This window comes from Mastigoproctus giganteus, chromosome 10 (assembly GCF_048544385.1).
Source record: "Mastigoproctus giganteus isolate SK-2022 chromosome 10, ASM4854438v1, whole genome shotgun sequence".
NCBI lineage: Eukaryota > Metazoa > Arthropoda > Arachnida > Uropygi > Thelyphonidae > Mastigoproctus > Mastigoproctus giganteus.
The window spans coordinates 28,641,145-28,659,068 of record NC_143584.1 but is presented as its reverse complement, the minus strand read 5'-3'; the positions used below and the strand labels follow the sequence as shown (position 1 = coordinate 28,659,068).

Sequence of the window (17,924 nt, the reverse complement as noted above, 5' to 3'; positions counted from 1 at the left end):
TAGACAATAATTCAGTTATAGCTCAGACGCAGCATGGTTTTGTTAAGGGCAGGTCTTACCTGACCAATTTGATTGGATACTATGATGTAGTCACAAAAGAACTGGATGCAGGGAATAACTTTGATATTATATATTTGGATCTTAGAAAGGCTTTTGATACTGTTGCACATGGAAGACTGCTGCACAAATTGGAGCAGTGTGGCATTGGAGGCAAATTGCTGCTATGGATAAGGGGATGGTTGAGTGGCAGAAGACAGAGAGTGGTAATCAATGGACACTGCTCTTCATGCACTAATGTTATTAGTGGAGTTCCTCAGGGTTCAGTGTTGGGTCCGTTGTTGTTTTCGGTGTTTATGAATGATATTGATGATGGTATATCAAGTTTAATGTCCAAGTTTGCAGATGATACAAAGGTTGGCAGGGTTGTTAAGGACACTACTGACGCTATACTGCTGCAACAGGATCTGGAAAGGTTGAGCAGATGGGCTGAGAGGTGGCAAATGAAGTTTAACATTGACAAATGTAAAGTACTACATATGGGAAACAGTAACCCCAGAGCAACGTATCAACTCTGCGGTACTACACTGACAGTGGTGGTGGAGAATGAAAACGACCTGGGGGTAATTGTGCAGGCAGACATGAAGTTCTCTGAGCAGTGCAGACGAGCTGCAAGGGTAGCTCATGGTGTCTTGTCAATGATATACAGGAATTTTTCTAGCCGGGATAAGGAGGTGATTATTCCCTTGTATAAGGCAATGGTTAGGCCACATCTTGAGTACTGTATACAGGTCTGGAAGCCTCATTTCAAGAAGGATGTAGAGCTGCTTGAACAGGTACAGAGAGGGGCAACAAGATTAGTGAATGGAACAAAGGGTTGCTCTTACGAAGAAAGGCTTAAATTTTGCAAATTACGGAGTCTGGAGACTAGGCACCGGCGAGGTGATCTGATAGAGGTGTATAAGGCTTTGAATGGTTTGAGCATGCTCAATGCTGATGGGATTCTTCCTCTACCTCAGAATAATCACCTGAGAGGGCATAAATTCAAATTGAGGAAGGACGGATGTCGGATAGATGTGCGGAAATTTGCCTTTGGCCAGCGAGTGGTTAGTTGGTGGAACCGACTTCCATCATTTGTTGTTGAAGTTGATAGCCTAAACAAATTTAAGGCTCAACTGGACAGGTATTTCGAACGAACAGAGGGGTGAAGTGGAAGTGGTTATTTTTTATTTATTTATTTTACTTTAAATTTTTTGGCTGATGCTGCATAAGCTTGCTTTCTTGCATCAAATGCCTCTGCTAATGCTAATGCTAATGCTAATGCTAATGCTAACCTCTGCAGAACGTTTGTCGCAATCTGTTTTCCCTTGCCTGACCTCCTTTGTGAATTGATTACAGAATAGCTTATATCTACCATAGGCTTCTATGTCGTCTGATAATTTATATGCATCCCATGAATTTTTCTTCTCTGTCAAGAGTCTCATTAGTTCATATGTGGCATATATACAAATGTACAACCTCATTTGTACAACCTCAGGGGATCACATCTGGTGAGTATGGAATTGACACACCCAGGGTCCTGAGCTGGATATCATCATTCTTCTCTTTCTTGGTGTTTCCTTTCTAGTTCTCTCTCTCTCTCTCTCTCTCTCTCTCTCTCTCTCTCTCTCTCTCTCTCTCTCTCTCTCTCTCTCTCTCTCTAGGTAACTCAGAAATTTTTTTTTGGATGGTGCAGTATAAGCCTCACGCTTCCTTACATCATATGGCTAATAATAATAATAATAATAATAATAATAATAATGATAATAATAAAGTTGCTAATATATGGCATATTAAACAAACAATGATCTTTCCGATCATCGTGTGAACCACCGGAATGGGGCCAAAGAGCCTCCGTAAAACCCTAGCAACAATAGGCCTCCCAGAGATAACCTACATAGAATTCCAGAAAGTTACTATCCTGGACACCTGTAGAACAGGAAGACAGTTCCTCGTCCAAGAGTTACAATATTAATAACAGCAACCGGACACAGCCAATTACTCCGTTTGCTTGGTACCAGGACCTGTCATGGGGCAGAAAAATACCATATAAAAAAGGAGAAAATATTTAGAATAATAATTTTCATAAGGGTTTTTTTTTCTCCTATACAGAGAAATTCTATTATAATCTATACTGATGATTTTTTAATAAAGATTGGTATTGATATTACCACAGATTAGAACTATAGTTGTTTATATATATCTAATTAATAATTATTTCTATAGATTTAATTAATGCTTATTTCAATAGTTATATAACTATTAGATTAGATTAACTGTTATTTTTTAGAGTGAAATGTCTGAATTTTAAAGTGTATATGTAATATATAAATTATAGTTCATTGGAATATTTGACATTTGAGACTTCTGAGGTTAGTACTCTTGACTTTACGAAGGTTGGGCTGAGTGTTATTACCCAATGATGTCTTGATACGTCTGGTTAACTTTTTAGACATTTCAGCAAGCAGAGTTTCATATTTGTTAGTGCGTTTTGTCGTGATTAAAGTATGTTGTGAAACAGAAATGTGTTTGCTTGCTAATTGGTTCTTTTAGAATTATTCCGATCTATAAATATGCATATTAGTTACATGAAGCAGCTCCATGCGTTCGCTTTCTTAACTATAAAGCCTATTTCGCTTTGCGAATGCCATATATTAACAACGCAATCACAGAGAGCTTTGTAATAACATCATGCTGGGCTGATTGTTTTGTGTTTGGTTGCTTAGACACAGAATTAAATAAAAACTGAGCTGGATATTGCTTTATATTGGATTGTAATTGCTATCCGAGATTAAAGAAGACATGGATAATCCTATGTTATGGTTCAAAACACTTCCAGTATTCACAAGATATTGGTTTGGATTATCGGTAGTAGTTCCTGTTTTGGGAGGAATTGGTCTCTTACAGCCAAGATATTTGCTGTTTAATTACTATATGTTTCTGTATAATTTTCAGGTAAAGAATTTTTTTTTTTTCATAAATATTAACAGTTACATATTTTATTCTTATAAATAGTACAGCTTATTGATTTTGGAAAATAATTGTTTATATAACTAGTAATTATAAGTTTAAATTTACTACCAAAAGAAATGGTAAGGCCAAGACCTTTTAATTAGTTAAATTCGTTTTTAATAATCAGCAAAAAGTTCAACAAACCTAAAATAATTATTTTTATTTTATTATTATCTTTATCTTATAGATTTATTTTATGTTAGAATTGACATGCTTTTTAACTGTTATATTTGCATTACGTGGGCACACACAAATGCAAAGGAGACCCATTGCACACTTTGTGAGGTCCATTTTACACACGAACACAACAGAAAAGCTGTCATGTAATTAGCACCAAGATCCACATTATTTTTTACGCCCCTGATGATATTCCAGCATTTATAGTCTGTTGGCAGTAATAAACCTCTTTCATGGTGTCCAGGCTTGTAATATAAAAGTATGATGAGAGAGAAATGAAAAATCAGCCAAACTTTCTTCACTCAGTTAATTTTCTTTTGGAGCTTAATTTTTTTTCAGTTTTAATTGAAATAATCATGCAAGTTCACTATATGTTAATAAAATATATATATATATAACAAATTTACTTTGATGTGGAATAGTGGATAGTATTTAGGGTTAGGTGCCACCAGTGGTTTCCCACATCTGCACCATATGTACTCTGTGATGGAATGCAGAACTATTGCATAAGCCAGAAAAAAAGTGTAATGTCTGGTTTATGCAGTATTGTGTTATGTTCTGTTGTTGTCTCCGGCTACTTGGCTGCAGGGCCCCTAGTGGAACCCTACGCTGCCCATCACCACCACTGGGAGGTGAGCCAGGCTGCCCTCATACTCTCTTTGATGTAGAATGTGTTAAAAATTAACATATTCTACATCAAAGGAATAAACCATGCACAAGGAATTCAGAGCCAAATTTACACCTAGACCTATTAAATTGGCAGCCTACAAAATGCTTTCTGTTGGCAGCCTGGTGAACATTCAATGTCAGCAGAAAAATTACTTAAAAAGAATTTCAATTCTAAGTTAATGAATGAAAAATTTATCATTTTTATGTACTTATAAAGTTTTTAAATATAACTGAATAGTTTTTTAAACGTAACTGTAAAAGTTCAGGAAAAAACCGTACTGTTGTGTTTTTTCTAACCCCCATATGTGAAATTATATAGTTACGTAGGAAAATAAATACCTTTTTAATATTTAAATCGAAAGATATTTACATATTTTCTCCCAAAACTTTGAAACTCCCCAAAGGGGCCCTAAATACATTGATTGAATAGACCTGAGTTTTGGGAACTGCCATTTAAATCACATGGGACTCTTATAAAGGCTCAGCTTCTCTGGACTTCTCATCTTCTCTTCTCATTAACTGCATTGTTCTAGGGCTCCTTGACTTTGGAGCTCTGGAGCAACTCTGCCACTGCACCTCAGTAAATCTGCTCTTGGGGCAGGATGTAATTTGGCAGAGCCCATGAAATTTTCTCCCAGATTCTGGTACATTAGATTACCTTCTGTAAATAGGCATGTGTAAACAGTTGCTTTAGACCACAGTATGTTCTGCAGTGATTGTCCATTTTTTAATTATTATTAAAAATAATAATTAATAATGGATTTAGTGTTTCAAGAATCATTACTCAAAATTTTTTCTCATACCCCATATGTAAGGTGCCCATTTATGGATATTTCATCTAAGACCAGTGTATACAGATATTTTGTGTAGGGTCCGCATCTACAAATTTATAAATGCAACCCTGAACAAATTAAGATAATAAAACTTTACTGCCTGGAAAGTGATCTTCAATGATGAGATGGTATTATTATTTGCCAATACCTAACTGTAAGAACTAAAATGGAAAAGTTTTGTTCAGTTAAACATTCTAGATATTCTTTATAAAAATGCTCAGGTTTATATATATTACAGGAAAGACAGGAAAAATAGGACCTAGTATGACTGCTAGGAACAAAACTTAATGATATTATAGAACAGTTATATATTTTAAGGGCATGTGTAGTTACTAATGATAGGTGATCTGACGTTTACTTCATAGATATAAGACAATGTTGAAAAAAAGCCAGGAGTTAGTGATTCAAAGATTATTTAAAAAAAAAAATTTTTTTTTGAGTAACTTATTTTATTGCACACACCACATTACTTCTCATTCTTTTTAAACAAAAGTGTTTTATTACACATGACTATTTTTATAATACCATACATACTAAGGTAAACCATACATACTAACATAAAAGGTAAAAGCAAGTTTTTACTCATCTTCAAAACCTAGAGCCCCATCACTGCTATCATCCTCATGGTCATTGCTGCTGTTTGATGGTGAACTGTCATTCTCATCAAACAGAATATCGTCGTCTGTACTGCCCAAGGTATTACTGATGACACACTTCTTAAATGACTTCACAACTCACTCGATCTTCACTGCATCCCAAGAAATTTTTAACCATTGGCACAACTGAGATATCTTGGTCTCTTCATGCAACGTAGGTGTTAAGTTGTATTTTGTTGCCTTCTTCTATTTAGCCCATGCTTCTTTAATGAAAGCTTTTAAAGGGCTTGTTAATAGAAACATCCAGAGGTTGTAATTGGCCACTGGAATATAGTTTTAACTTTTCCACCCTCCTTTTTCTGGCTTCTGTTTTATGTGTATGAAATTGGTCCCACACCAGTATGGCTGGTTTCTTGAGAAGCCACCAGGACGCCGCGATCACTTTTTACAGCAATATTGACTCCATCTTCTTCTTCCATCCACCCCCATAGGATGAACACTGACAAAAATACTTGTGGAATTTTTTCGTTTGGCAGAGTTTTTCTCTCGAATATGAGGAGAGGTTGAAGTTTCCTTCCTTTGACAACCAAAGCAGCACTATAGTGTGTCTTTTCATGGCCTAATATCTTCATAGTTACTGATTTTATACCTTTAAAATGTTCACACTTCTATTAACACATCAAATGTTAAAGGTATTTCATCCATATTACCAATTTGGCCAAGCTCTTAGTTTTTGTGCTTCCTAGCATTTAATTTATAAATCTGTGAAATTCCACGATTTGGCTTTCATATTGTTCTGGCATTTTCTGGGCTATCCTTGTTCATACCTTTACAGCTAAACTGTTTTGCTTCATAAATCCATAACACCAACTTGTTGTGCCATAAAAATCATCAATTCCCTTTGCTGTTGCCCTGACTTTTGCCCAAAAAATGATTGTTTTTATTGACACAGATATACTACAGTTACTCTGTTCTATTACCAAGTTGTTCAGTTCTTTCTCAAGTCCTGGCTTGATCTTGCTGTTAGTCAACAAAGAGTATGCTTGTTTTTGATTGCCATACTGAGTTTATTCTCTTGTTTCTGCCACCCACAGATCTTTTCTGTTGGTGGCCTAAAATGTCTTTCTGCAGCTCTGTTTCTGTGTTACTTTGCTTAACTGATGACATGTAATATGTAGCCAATTGTGTAAACAAGCTGCTTTTTTTTTTTTTTTTTTTTTTTTATTTATGTCATCATAATAGGGTACTGGTAATCTGAAATTGAATGTTAAAGTTGAAAAAATGTGCATGCACAGGTATTGTGGCTATGGCTACACCATGAAAACATTCATGTAATGAATGTTTTCATGTTCCCACCATAAAAATATTCATTAGATACCTTAACAAATCCAGCAATGTTTTCTCCCCAAAGGTAAAATTTACTAGTAATTTATTTGGACATTTTAAAATTTTAGCAAGAGTTTTGTGAAATTATTGGTATATTGATGAAATCGTTGGCAAGATAAGATATAACAACATGCTTGTTTATTGATAGCCATGACCATCACCTTATAAGATGCAGGGTGATTTTTTTGAGATAGATTTCTAGGGAAAGGGCTCCTGACATGGTGGGAAATATGGTATTTAATAAAATAAATGTAATGAACTAATTGTTCCTAAGGCTTGTTTCTAAAGGTCAGTGGCAAATTGTTTGGATAAATATGTCTCACATGTGTGGATGGGTGGACATAATGAAGCTAACAGGCGCTTGAAACATTTGTAGACAAGCCTAAAAAATTATGATAGATGTTAGAATCACAACCATACTTTGAAACTGGGAAAAAAAAATATATATATATATATATGTATATGTACCAAATTTGTCATGGAAGGATTTAGGGTTGTATTTTGTCATGTGGGAAATAAAATGCAAGTTTATAAAATAGTGAAGTTAGATATTTAAAAGTGGCTTTGTCTTATAATGTTATCTTGACTATCAAGGTGCAAATTTGTTTATAGTTTAACTAGTTGAAAATACACAGTGTCAGTATCTTTGCCTTTCAATCGAATGACTGTGTTTAAATTTTATTTTTCTTTATGGGGAAATAGAAATTTCAAACTGATTTTTTTTTTTTTTTTTTTTTAATACAAATTCTTTACCAGTTTTCTTCTTTATTTTTCAGGTATGGAGACCAGTAACAGCACTTTTCTATTATCCACTTGGCTTCAGATATCTACTAAATTTGTTTTTTTTGTACAATTATTCACTGAGATTGGAAACAGGTATTTCACATAGAATTCTCAAATATGTTTATGCAGATATTTATGATTAATTGTTAGGATTTTATTTTTAATGAGCAGAATAAGAAAATGAATTATAGTGTAGTACAAAGAAATTACGTTTAACTTAGGAGTATAATGGTTTCATATACAAGCTTCATATATATCTGGTTCTTCAGCCTGTCTCAGATATTCTTTCAGGTCTGACAAGCTGAGCTTGCTATGTAAGTGTCTAAAACGCTAGTGGAACTGATATTCAGGTGACACTTAGATCAAGTGGACCAAATTTCAGCTATCTAGTCATTCTGTGACAACCAAATCCTCTGCTTGCATTTCACAATGTGCTTTCACAAATTTGGACTGTTGTAACCCTGGGTATAATTTCATTGTGCAAGTCCTGAAATATACACCTAGTATAGTGGAGGTGACTACCCTGGTGCGAACAAACGTAGCAGTGGTCGGGGTGTGGCATCCACACCACATGAAGTATTTCCACCCCTCATTGTTGCCAGGCAATACTAGGTGGCATACAACTCTCATCAGCCAGTGCAACTTTGCTTAAAATAAACCAAACTGTCCAACCTCTTATAGTGCCAAAGTGAAGTCATGTGATTTCTCCATAAATCACTTGTCGGTTCATGTATATTTTTCCTTGGGTTACCCCTTAGCAGTTTTTGCTATCCTAAATATCTCTAAATATATCAAAGCAAATACAGTAGCTAATTTCTCCTCTTGGAAATACATAATAGGATGTAGTAGATACAAAGGGTACTAGGAAAGTTTTGCAATATGACGCAACAATGAATCACAGGAAGCTGCTTGTTGCTGCATGTTGAGACATATTCATACATGCATAGTAGCCGCCGCGCCAAGTCGATGGGCTCAGTTATTCATTAGTAGTGAGAGTGTAAAGTGCTTGCGATGGCATCGTGGTCACGAAATGAGATAAGGACAGTTTTGCGGTATAATTTCGTGCGTGGTTTAACCAAAGACCAGTGCTTAGAAGAAATGACTCTTGCACTAGATAATGATTGTCCACATTGTACAACGATATTCAGGTGGTATAGAGAATTGAATTCCAAAGGGGAAATTTCACTCTGGAGGATTCTGAGAGGCCGGGAAGGCCACGAACGTCAGTTACGGAGGAAAACGTTACGGCTGTGAGGAAAATGCTTGACGAAAACAGCGAGTGACCTACCAACAGATAGAGGATACTTTGGGCCTAAATGCACCAGCAATTCGTTCGATTCTGCAAGATCATTTGCACGTGAAGAAACTTGGTTCTCTCTGGATGCCGCATCAACTGACTGAAGAGCAGATGACACGACGTGTGACTTGGTGCCGGGAGATGTTAAAAAAGTTTGATAAGGGACAATCTCGGTATGTGAACAACATCGTGACAGGTGACGAGACTTGGCTGTACTATTATGATCTGCCGACCAAGGCTCAAAACAAAGTTTGGGTCTTTGATGATGATGATGACACACCCGTAATTGTCAGAAAATCCCGATCTGTAAAGAAGAAAATGATAGCTGTATTTTTCAAATCGAGTGGAATTGTGGAACGTGTCGTTTTGGACATGCAGAAGACAGTCACAGCTAAGTGGTATACTGAACAATGCCTGCCTAAAGTCATTGGATCTATGAAGAACCTGCGGCCAAAGTCAAGAATGGACACCTGGTACCTCCATCACGATAATGCTCCAGCTCACCGCGCCAAAGCCTGCACCGAATATTTGACCACGACAGGACTGAAACTTCTCGAGCACCCTCCCTACAGTCCAGACCTTGCTCCCTGCGACTTTGCACTGTTCCCACATGTGAAAATGAAGCTAAAAGGGAGGCGGTTTTCCAGTGATGAAGACCTTCTACGGGCTTGGGACAACGAGTGTGCTTTACTCCTTAGTGAAACTTGGCAGAACTGGTTTAAAGATTGGTTTCGGAGGATGGAGAGGTGTATTGAATGTAGAGGAAATTACTTTGAAAAAATTAAATAAACAAAGCTGTATTGCAAAATTTTCCTAGTACCCTTTGTACAAATACATACAGTAACAGTATTCATTTCTCCAGTTTCCAATATGAAATTGCTAGTTCTTTGAACACACTTTATTTTCGTTTTGGTGGACATACCTATGGTATATCTGAAACTGCAGTATGACGAAGCACTGTATTTAAAATAACCCAATACCTACATATTTAAAATAATCCAATTTTCTTTTAACAATAAACACAATTACAAGAGGAAACAAACTACCCATTAACAAGTAACAATAATAGTGTGCTGATTCCCATCTGAATCATTAATGTTATTTACAAAAAACAAGCACTGAAATTAAGATACTAAAAGTTAAACCTTAATTAAAAATCAAATATGTAAACAGGTCAAATACCAAAACTTTTTCATTTTTTCCCCCTCAGTATTTGATGTTATGATTGTCTTACATATTAATCATGCCAGATATATATATATAGCATACTCTCTAATGAATTGTTGAATTTCTGAACTTGATTAGCAGCATTGTCAGAACAAGAAGCAAAGGCTGTTTGTAATGTACTTGGTGGCAGTCTTCGAGCAAATGACCTGTCTGCTTAGATTGATTTGGATACACATTATCTGAGCAAGGAAGAAATTGCAGCCTCTGTAAACAGTGAGGAGACAATCAACAAACAGTAGGCCGCTGACTTAGGGAGTGACTCAGAAGATAATGTGGATGACTCATGTAAGGAAAAGGCATCAGAAATTAACAAAGTGCTTGAAAACATTAATGAGTTTATGGCATAGTCAGAGCATCAGAATGATAGTGAACATCTTCATTTATTGTATCTGACCACTATTAAGAATTATCTGCTCAAAAAATGTCATCAGTTCCGGCAAACTAAACTACATGACTGTTTCAGAATGAATGTTATTACTATTATTAGCCATACAGTGCAAGGAAGCCTGAGGCTTATGCTGCACCAGACAAAAAAAAATTCCCAAGTACCCTGAGAGAGAGAGAGAGAGAGAGAGAGAGAGAGAGAGAGAGGGGAGGTAGAAAGGAATCACCAAGAAAGAGAGTAAAATCTAAGTTCATAACTGCATTGTGTATTAGGATAATGTAAAGTGAATGATATATCCTTTAATACTTCGTATCTTTTAGTCAGTATACTCATAAAATATTAGTAAATAAAGTATTTATTTACTAAGTAAAGTGTATTTATGTTAAAAAAAAAATTGGGAAAAAATGGTAAAAATTTTTTGGCTATAACGCGGGTATTAAAGTAGTCGCCCGACACCCACGTTATATTGAGGTTGCACCTTATAAGGTACTGTATACATTAACTAACTTGTTTCTTTTGCTCGCAAAGTAACATCGATGCACAGTTTGACACTATTTTTCGGAAGCAAAGTGCTTGAAAACATTAATGAGGTGATGGCATGGTTAGAATGTCGGAGTGAGAGTGGACATTTCCATTTATTGCATCTGACCACTTAAGAATTATATACTGAAAAAATGCTGTGCTCGGTTCCGGCAAAACTAAATTACATGACTATTTCAGAACGGATGAGGAAAATGTAAGTCCATAGCAGTATTGTGCATTAGTAGAATGTAAAGGGATTGATATAACCTTTAATAATTTATTTCTTTTAGTTTGTATGCTCATAAAACATGTTAAAAAACTGGGGGAAAATGGTAAACTTTTCAACTTTTTTTTTCTCTTATAACGTATTTCTCTTATAACGTTGGTATTAAAGTTGTTGTCTGACACTTGCATTATATCAGGGTTGCACTGTATGTAGGTATTTGGTTATTTTAAATATGTAGAAATTTTATTTTTTTTCCCAAGAGAATTTGTTTATAAAAGATGATTGTTATTTTAAATTAATTAATTGGGGCAACTGCACTGTGGTGGTTCAGTCATGAAAGTAGGCTTATTGTGCTCTAGTTAGTGCTTACAATACCAGGATCTTGAATACCGGGATACCAGTCATTTTTTTCCGGTATTGATACAAAAAATACCAGTTTTTCGGTACTAATTTTAAAAAAATAATAATTGTTTATAATATAATCACATAAAGGTTATAAAATCACCTTTATGTGATTATGACGTCGTTATCTCTACTAGCAAATGTGCGATAAATCATCGATAGCACACTATGCAACATTGCAACCTGTCCACAATTCTCGGAAAACTTCGTGTCTGACCGTATCGTAACTCCCAAGTCCCGTTCGTCCACTACAAGGCGCTTCCGTAGCCAGGTGGGCAGGAGCAGCAGTGCGTAGCACACGCTTCTTGATTAGACTGGGGTTTGAGCCTGTGACCACCAAATATGGAGGATGCGGAAAGGTCAAGGAATGACCACTGCATATCCCCGGAGCAATATGGCCTTAGTTTAATAATTTTTTCAAATAGATATTTACAGTATACCCAGTATAAAATAAAATATAAGTACAAATTCAGTAGCTTTCGGAACTCGTGTCCCTTTATCAACTGACAAATTTGAATACATTACAAGCAAAGTGTGGCACGTTACTCATTCGTCATTGTTGTAGCACGGATGTGTGCTGCCTTGCGCCAGTGATCATCCATCAATAAAATGGTTGTCTCCATGATGGGATGTATACGCATGCCTTTCTGGCGATTTAATGCCTTAGGGTCCCGTTTCTGGACGTACTAGTGCATCGCGTAGGCCCACATCTAGAGACCTCAGTATACCGCAAACCCATGTGGTGCGGTCAATTCACCAACTACGGGTCCGGCCACGCTCCAAGCCATCTCAATAGCACTGCCCGCACCCTGTTCTCCAGGGCCTGGAGCCATTCCAGCACTGACACAATTAGACGTAACGAGATCTCCCGTGTGAAGGCGGACCTAACCAGATGCGGTTATCCATCCCATGTACTAAACAGATGCTTGTTACAGGCACAAGAACTTACTTCCAACCCAAGACCTCCAAAGCAAGTCGGCATATCATCCGCCTACATTCCGTACTATCCAGGAGTGTCAGGACGTATCTCAAAGATCCTGAGAAGTTACAACATCAAATGTGTGCAATTACCAGGTAGGAACCTACGTTCACTTGTCTCCAGTGTGAAGACCCCTGTCACACCTGTCTTACGCAGCAATGTAGTGTACCGTATCACCTGTAGGGCCTGTAACAGTTGCTACGTAGGTGAGACATCGAGACGTCTCCAGGATCGCCTCACGGAACACGACAGAGCAATCCGGCTTGCCGAAACTGACCAGTCCGCGCTTGCAGAACATTTTTGGGCTACCAACCACGATCTTGACCCCAAGCGCGACTTTGAGATAGTGGACCACGCGCGACACTTTCGCCACCGCCTATGGCTAGAGTCACTAAACATAATAAACAACCCTAAGGCATTAAATCGCCAGAAAGGCATGCGTATACATCCCATCATGGAGACAACCATTTTATTGATGGATGATCACTGGCGCAAGGCAGCACACGTCCGTGCTACAACAATGACGAATGAGTAACGTGCCACACTTTGCTTGTAATGTATTCAAATTTGTCAGTTGATAAAGGGACACGAGTTCCGAAAGCTACTGAATTTGTGCTTATATTTTATTTTATACTGGGTATACTGTAAATATCTATTTGAAAAAATTATTAAACAATGGACCCCAGTACTCCAGGCCCATTTGTCACTATGGCCTTAGTTGCTAATGCTCCTAAAAACCAAACAACAACAACAACCTCCACTACTGACTTTAGTTCAACTCCACCAAGTGTATAAGTTATTTTGGGGTTGCCATTCCCCAGGTGTAAGACCTTGCATTTTGCTGAATTAAAGCATAGCTGCCACTTTTCTGACCATCCCGGAAGTCTATCTAGGTCAATCTGAAGAAATTCTGCTTGGCAGCAATCATTAACTACTCTACTGATCTTTACATCATCTGCAGGTTTACACCTTATGCCATCCATCCCTTCATAGACGTCATTTAAGATAATCAAAATCAACAGTGGTCCCAATACTAATCCTTGGGGAACCCCACTACTTACATTAACCCAATCTGAGGAATAACCATTTAGCGCAATCCTCTGCCTGTGCCTTCAAGCCATTGTGCTATCCATCTAAGGATTTTCCCTATGATTCTAGCCTCCAACTTATAAAGTAACCACTCATATGGGACTGAGTCAAATGCTTTGCTGATATCTAAATAAACAATGTTGAAATTTTCTTAATCCAGCTCACGAGTAACCTGTCAAAATGGCTAACCAGGTTTGTTAAACATTATTTTGCCTTTACAAAACCATGCTGTGTATCCTACAGAATTCCATCTCCATCTAAATGATCCTGAATTCCACCCTTGATCATTGCCTCCATGATTTTCCCTACTACTGAAGTTAGACTGACCGGTCGGTAATTTCCCGTTACACTCCTAGAACCACCTTTATGTTCCAATTTACACCAATCCAACGGAATCTCTCCTGAGTCCAGTGTTGTTCTTATAACTAGCCTTAATGGTTCAATGCACTCACTTGCCGCCTCCTTTAAGATTATAGGGTATATGCCATCAACCACAGGAGCCTTACTCGCCTATAGGCATGAAAGTTCTCATTAAATAATCATTTGAAATTTCAACATTATTAATTACATTTTTTTTTTTTCAACTTCACTTCCATAATATCTCATTTGCACAAAGGGTTTTTTTATGTAAATATCAATGCAAAGTAACTGTTGAGTTCATCTCCAACTTCAGCTATGTTATCTAATACTATCCCACGTCCATTACATAAGGGTCCAATCTGTTTGGTCCTTCTGTTCTTTGCATGCTGTTCTTATATATGTGAAGAATTCCTTAACTGCACTCTTTGCTCTCTTCTTTATTCCTTATCCCCACTCTTTGCTCTCTCCCAGACTCAGTAAAGATACTATAGTGAAAATTATACTTCGCTTAATAAAACGTCTTTCTCTTTCAAAAAATGATGAACATAATTCAACCGTGAAAGGACAACATGGAACAGAACATGTTTTCCGAAAATTCTTTCCAAAATAAGAAATTGACTGACTCCAATGAAATTTTAAAAGATGAATTTGAGTCGGAACTTAATGAAAAACATTTAACTATTTTTGCTAAAAAAGTTCAAAGCCTAGAAAATATGGACTGAGATCATCTACGATTATCTCAGTGCCAGAATAGAATCCAAAAGGGCGTTTTCTGCCACTAATCAAATACTGTATGTACCAAAATTAGATCCATTTTAAATGATCATACTATTGATTGCTTATGTTTCTTGCTTATGTTTCGGACAGGTAGTGTGGATGCTTAAACATAACTAAAGCATAACTAAAACATAACTACAAAGTTTAATTGTTAAACTTTGTAGTAACAATACGTATTTTTTTGTTTTTAGAATAACTGTATTTTAATGATTTTTTTCAGAATATTTATTATTGCAATAAAAGTTTATTTAAAACATGAATAATTCAAGTAATTACAGTACTTGTTTTTTTCCTTACTTTATTGCATCTAATTGTCATCAAAATTTGTTGAGTAAAACGTTTGTTTTTGGAATACCGGTATACCCAGTTTCATAAATTAAAAATACGGAAATACCAGTATTGAGATTTTGACCAGTATTGTAAGCCCTAGCTATAGTCAGCTGCAACAAAGTTATGCAGTGTAGAGATTTTGAATAACCAGGCTATGTGATTGAACAGAACAGAACAGGGTAGTTACAAGATAAAAACACACACTTCAAAATACAATTATTGAATTTTATGGCAACATACATAATTTGAATCCTGCAGCATTACTTTCAAAGAAGAGGCTTGGAATTCTGTTCGGACAGTGCTAGACCAGTTCTAAAACCAGATTTATTTTTAAAAAAATAAATAAAATTCTAGTTTTCAGTTTATAAAATTTTCCAGGTATATATACAATCACCAAAATGATCAGTAAAAGAATACCATGCTTGTCTGTAACTGATCCACATTGTGGTGCCTTAAGATGCAAGGACAGGCCTATAAATTTAACAGATTCAGTAAGATACAATCATCAAATATTGTTATTACCTCACAGAGATAAATTGAAGAATGCTGATATTTAAGAGACCAAGAAGTCTGCAAAAATTCTTATTCTTGCTCTATGATAATCCAATGTCAACATCATGAGCACCAAGGAGCCATTGTGTGGAATGCAGTGGGGATTGCATTATAGCCATATATTGCCTTATGTGCCATTAAACCCCCATAACACAATAGGAGGGAGTAGATGATGAGAGCTTTGTCAATCAACTCGACCCTGGAAAGATTGTGCAAGGCTCAAGGGGTAGAATTTTTTTCAGCCTGGTCTGTACTTGTTAACAGGAGAGATTGCTTCTACAGGGATGGGATACACTTAAATAGAAAGGGTGCAAGAATATTTGCTGATGCTATCGAGGCAGTGTTAGGTGGGTTGGAAAACTGCTATCTTGGGGGAATACAAGGACTAATGGATTAACAGCAGCTGCTGGCAGAGGTGAAAGTGATTCTTGCACTGCTTCTATTGGAATGAGCAGCAGCCTGAAAAACAAGATGCAGGGTATTTCAGAGACTGCTGGTAGTTATTGCAGTACAAGTAAACACATGGGTTGTGTTAGGGTAGCTAAGAATAGGAACAGGTGCATGTATACTTGCATATACACCAGTGCTAGGAGTTTGGTAAATAAATTTGATGAATTTGAGGTGTTGGTCAAAACATCAAATGCAGATATTGTTGGGATATCAGAGACGTGTGTCACACAGATATAAGGAATGCAGAACTGGAATTTGGAGAGACAATGTATACAGGAAGGATAGACAGGATAGGAAGGGAGAAGATGTTATGCTATTAGTTAAAAAACACATAAAATCCAAGGAAGTGCAGCCAGTCAACATTTCTGGACAGTGCAGTGTTGAGTCAGTTTGGTGTGACATAAGCACTGGGAGATCAAAATCGAGAGTAGGAGTGTGTTATAGGCTTGTTATATTCATCAATGGTTTGATGAATATAACAAGAAACTATACAGGGAAATAGAGTGGGCCAGTAAATCAGAGAGTCTTATAATGGGAGATTTTAATTTTCCGGATATTGAATGGAATTTGTGGGTTGGTCACTCACACATTAACAAGGCTTTCGTGGGTTTATTGGATGATTGTTTTCTACATCAGCAAGCATGTTTAGGAGGCAACTTGAGGGAGTAATACTCTTGATCTGATTATCAGTAGTAACTCTTCATGCATTAAGATTCTGTAGATAAAGGAACCACTAGTGGGCAGTGATCACAGTGTGCTGAAGTGGGATTTACTCAAAGAGGTAACTACCATCAGGGGTAAAGGGAAGGGTTTTTGCTTTCATAAAGGCGACTACGGTGGTCTGAGACAGTATTTAAATTCTATACAGTGGGACCAACTGATGATGATCTTGGAAGTTACTAGGCTTTACATACCAACTAAGAAATATTGTTCAAGGTTTAGGCCTAAATGAATGTCAGATGAACTAATGAGACAGAAAAATGCATGGGATACATATAAATTAATGGGTGACAAGGAATCCTACGATAGATATAGGCTGGTCTGTAACCAAGTCACAAAGGAGATTAGGCAGATTATGAGAAACCTTTGGCAAAGGATGCAAAGAAAAATAGCAAAGAGTTCTTTAATTATGTAAACTCTAGAAGAAAGGGGATGAATCAGATTGGTCCACTTGATATCGATGGTTCAACTGTTGATGATCCTGCTCAGGTAGCTAACAAACTAAATGAATATTTTGTATCTACGTTCACACATGAGGATTTATCCATGGAGGGGAATGCCAGAGGTGAATTAAACTGTGGCAGTGAGCTAGATGATTTTGTAATAACTGACAGGAAAGTGGAGGAGAGATTGTTGAAGATAAACATAAAAAAGACACCCGAGGTGATGGAATCTATCCAGTTATATAAAAGGAAGTAAGCAAACCCTTAGCCATAATTATGAGAGCTTCCTTGGACTCAGGGGAGGTACCCATGGACTGGAGATGAGCAAATGTGACCCCAGTTCACAAAGGATGATCAAAGGCAACACAAGTAATTATAGACCTATTAGTTTAACATCTGTTCCAGGAAATTAATGGAGGCACTGGTTAAAAAGCACTGCAGGATTATCTAGACAAGACTTCAGTTATAGCTCGGACACATCATGGTTTTGTTAAGGGGAAGTCTTGTCTGACCAGTTTGATTGGATACTATGATGTGGTCACAAAGGAACTGGATGCAGGGAATAACTTTGATATCATATATAACCCCAGAGTAAAGTATCTTAGAAAGGCTTTTGATACTGCTGCACATATTGGGGCAGTGTGGCATAGGAGGCAAATTGCTGCTATGGATA

General features: G+C 36.8%; 1 protein-coding gene across 1 annotated transcript in view; it reads left to right on the top strand.

Annotated features, from left to right (window-relative positions):
- Positions 1-2,479: 2,479 nt before the first annotated feature.
- Der-1 (derlin 1) overlaps positions 2,480-17,924 on the top strand; it is an 82,077-nt gene continuing 66,632 nt past the window's right edge. The window contains exons 1-2 of the mRNA XM_090383992.1: positions 2,480-2,991; positions 7,486-7,585. Coding sequence (XP_090240118.1) covers positions 2,839-2,991; positions 7,486-7,585 — 253 coding nt within the window. The 5' untranslated portion in view covers positions 2,480-2,838. The remainder of the gene's footprint in view (positions 2,992-7,485; positions 7,586-17,924) is intronic.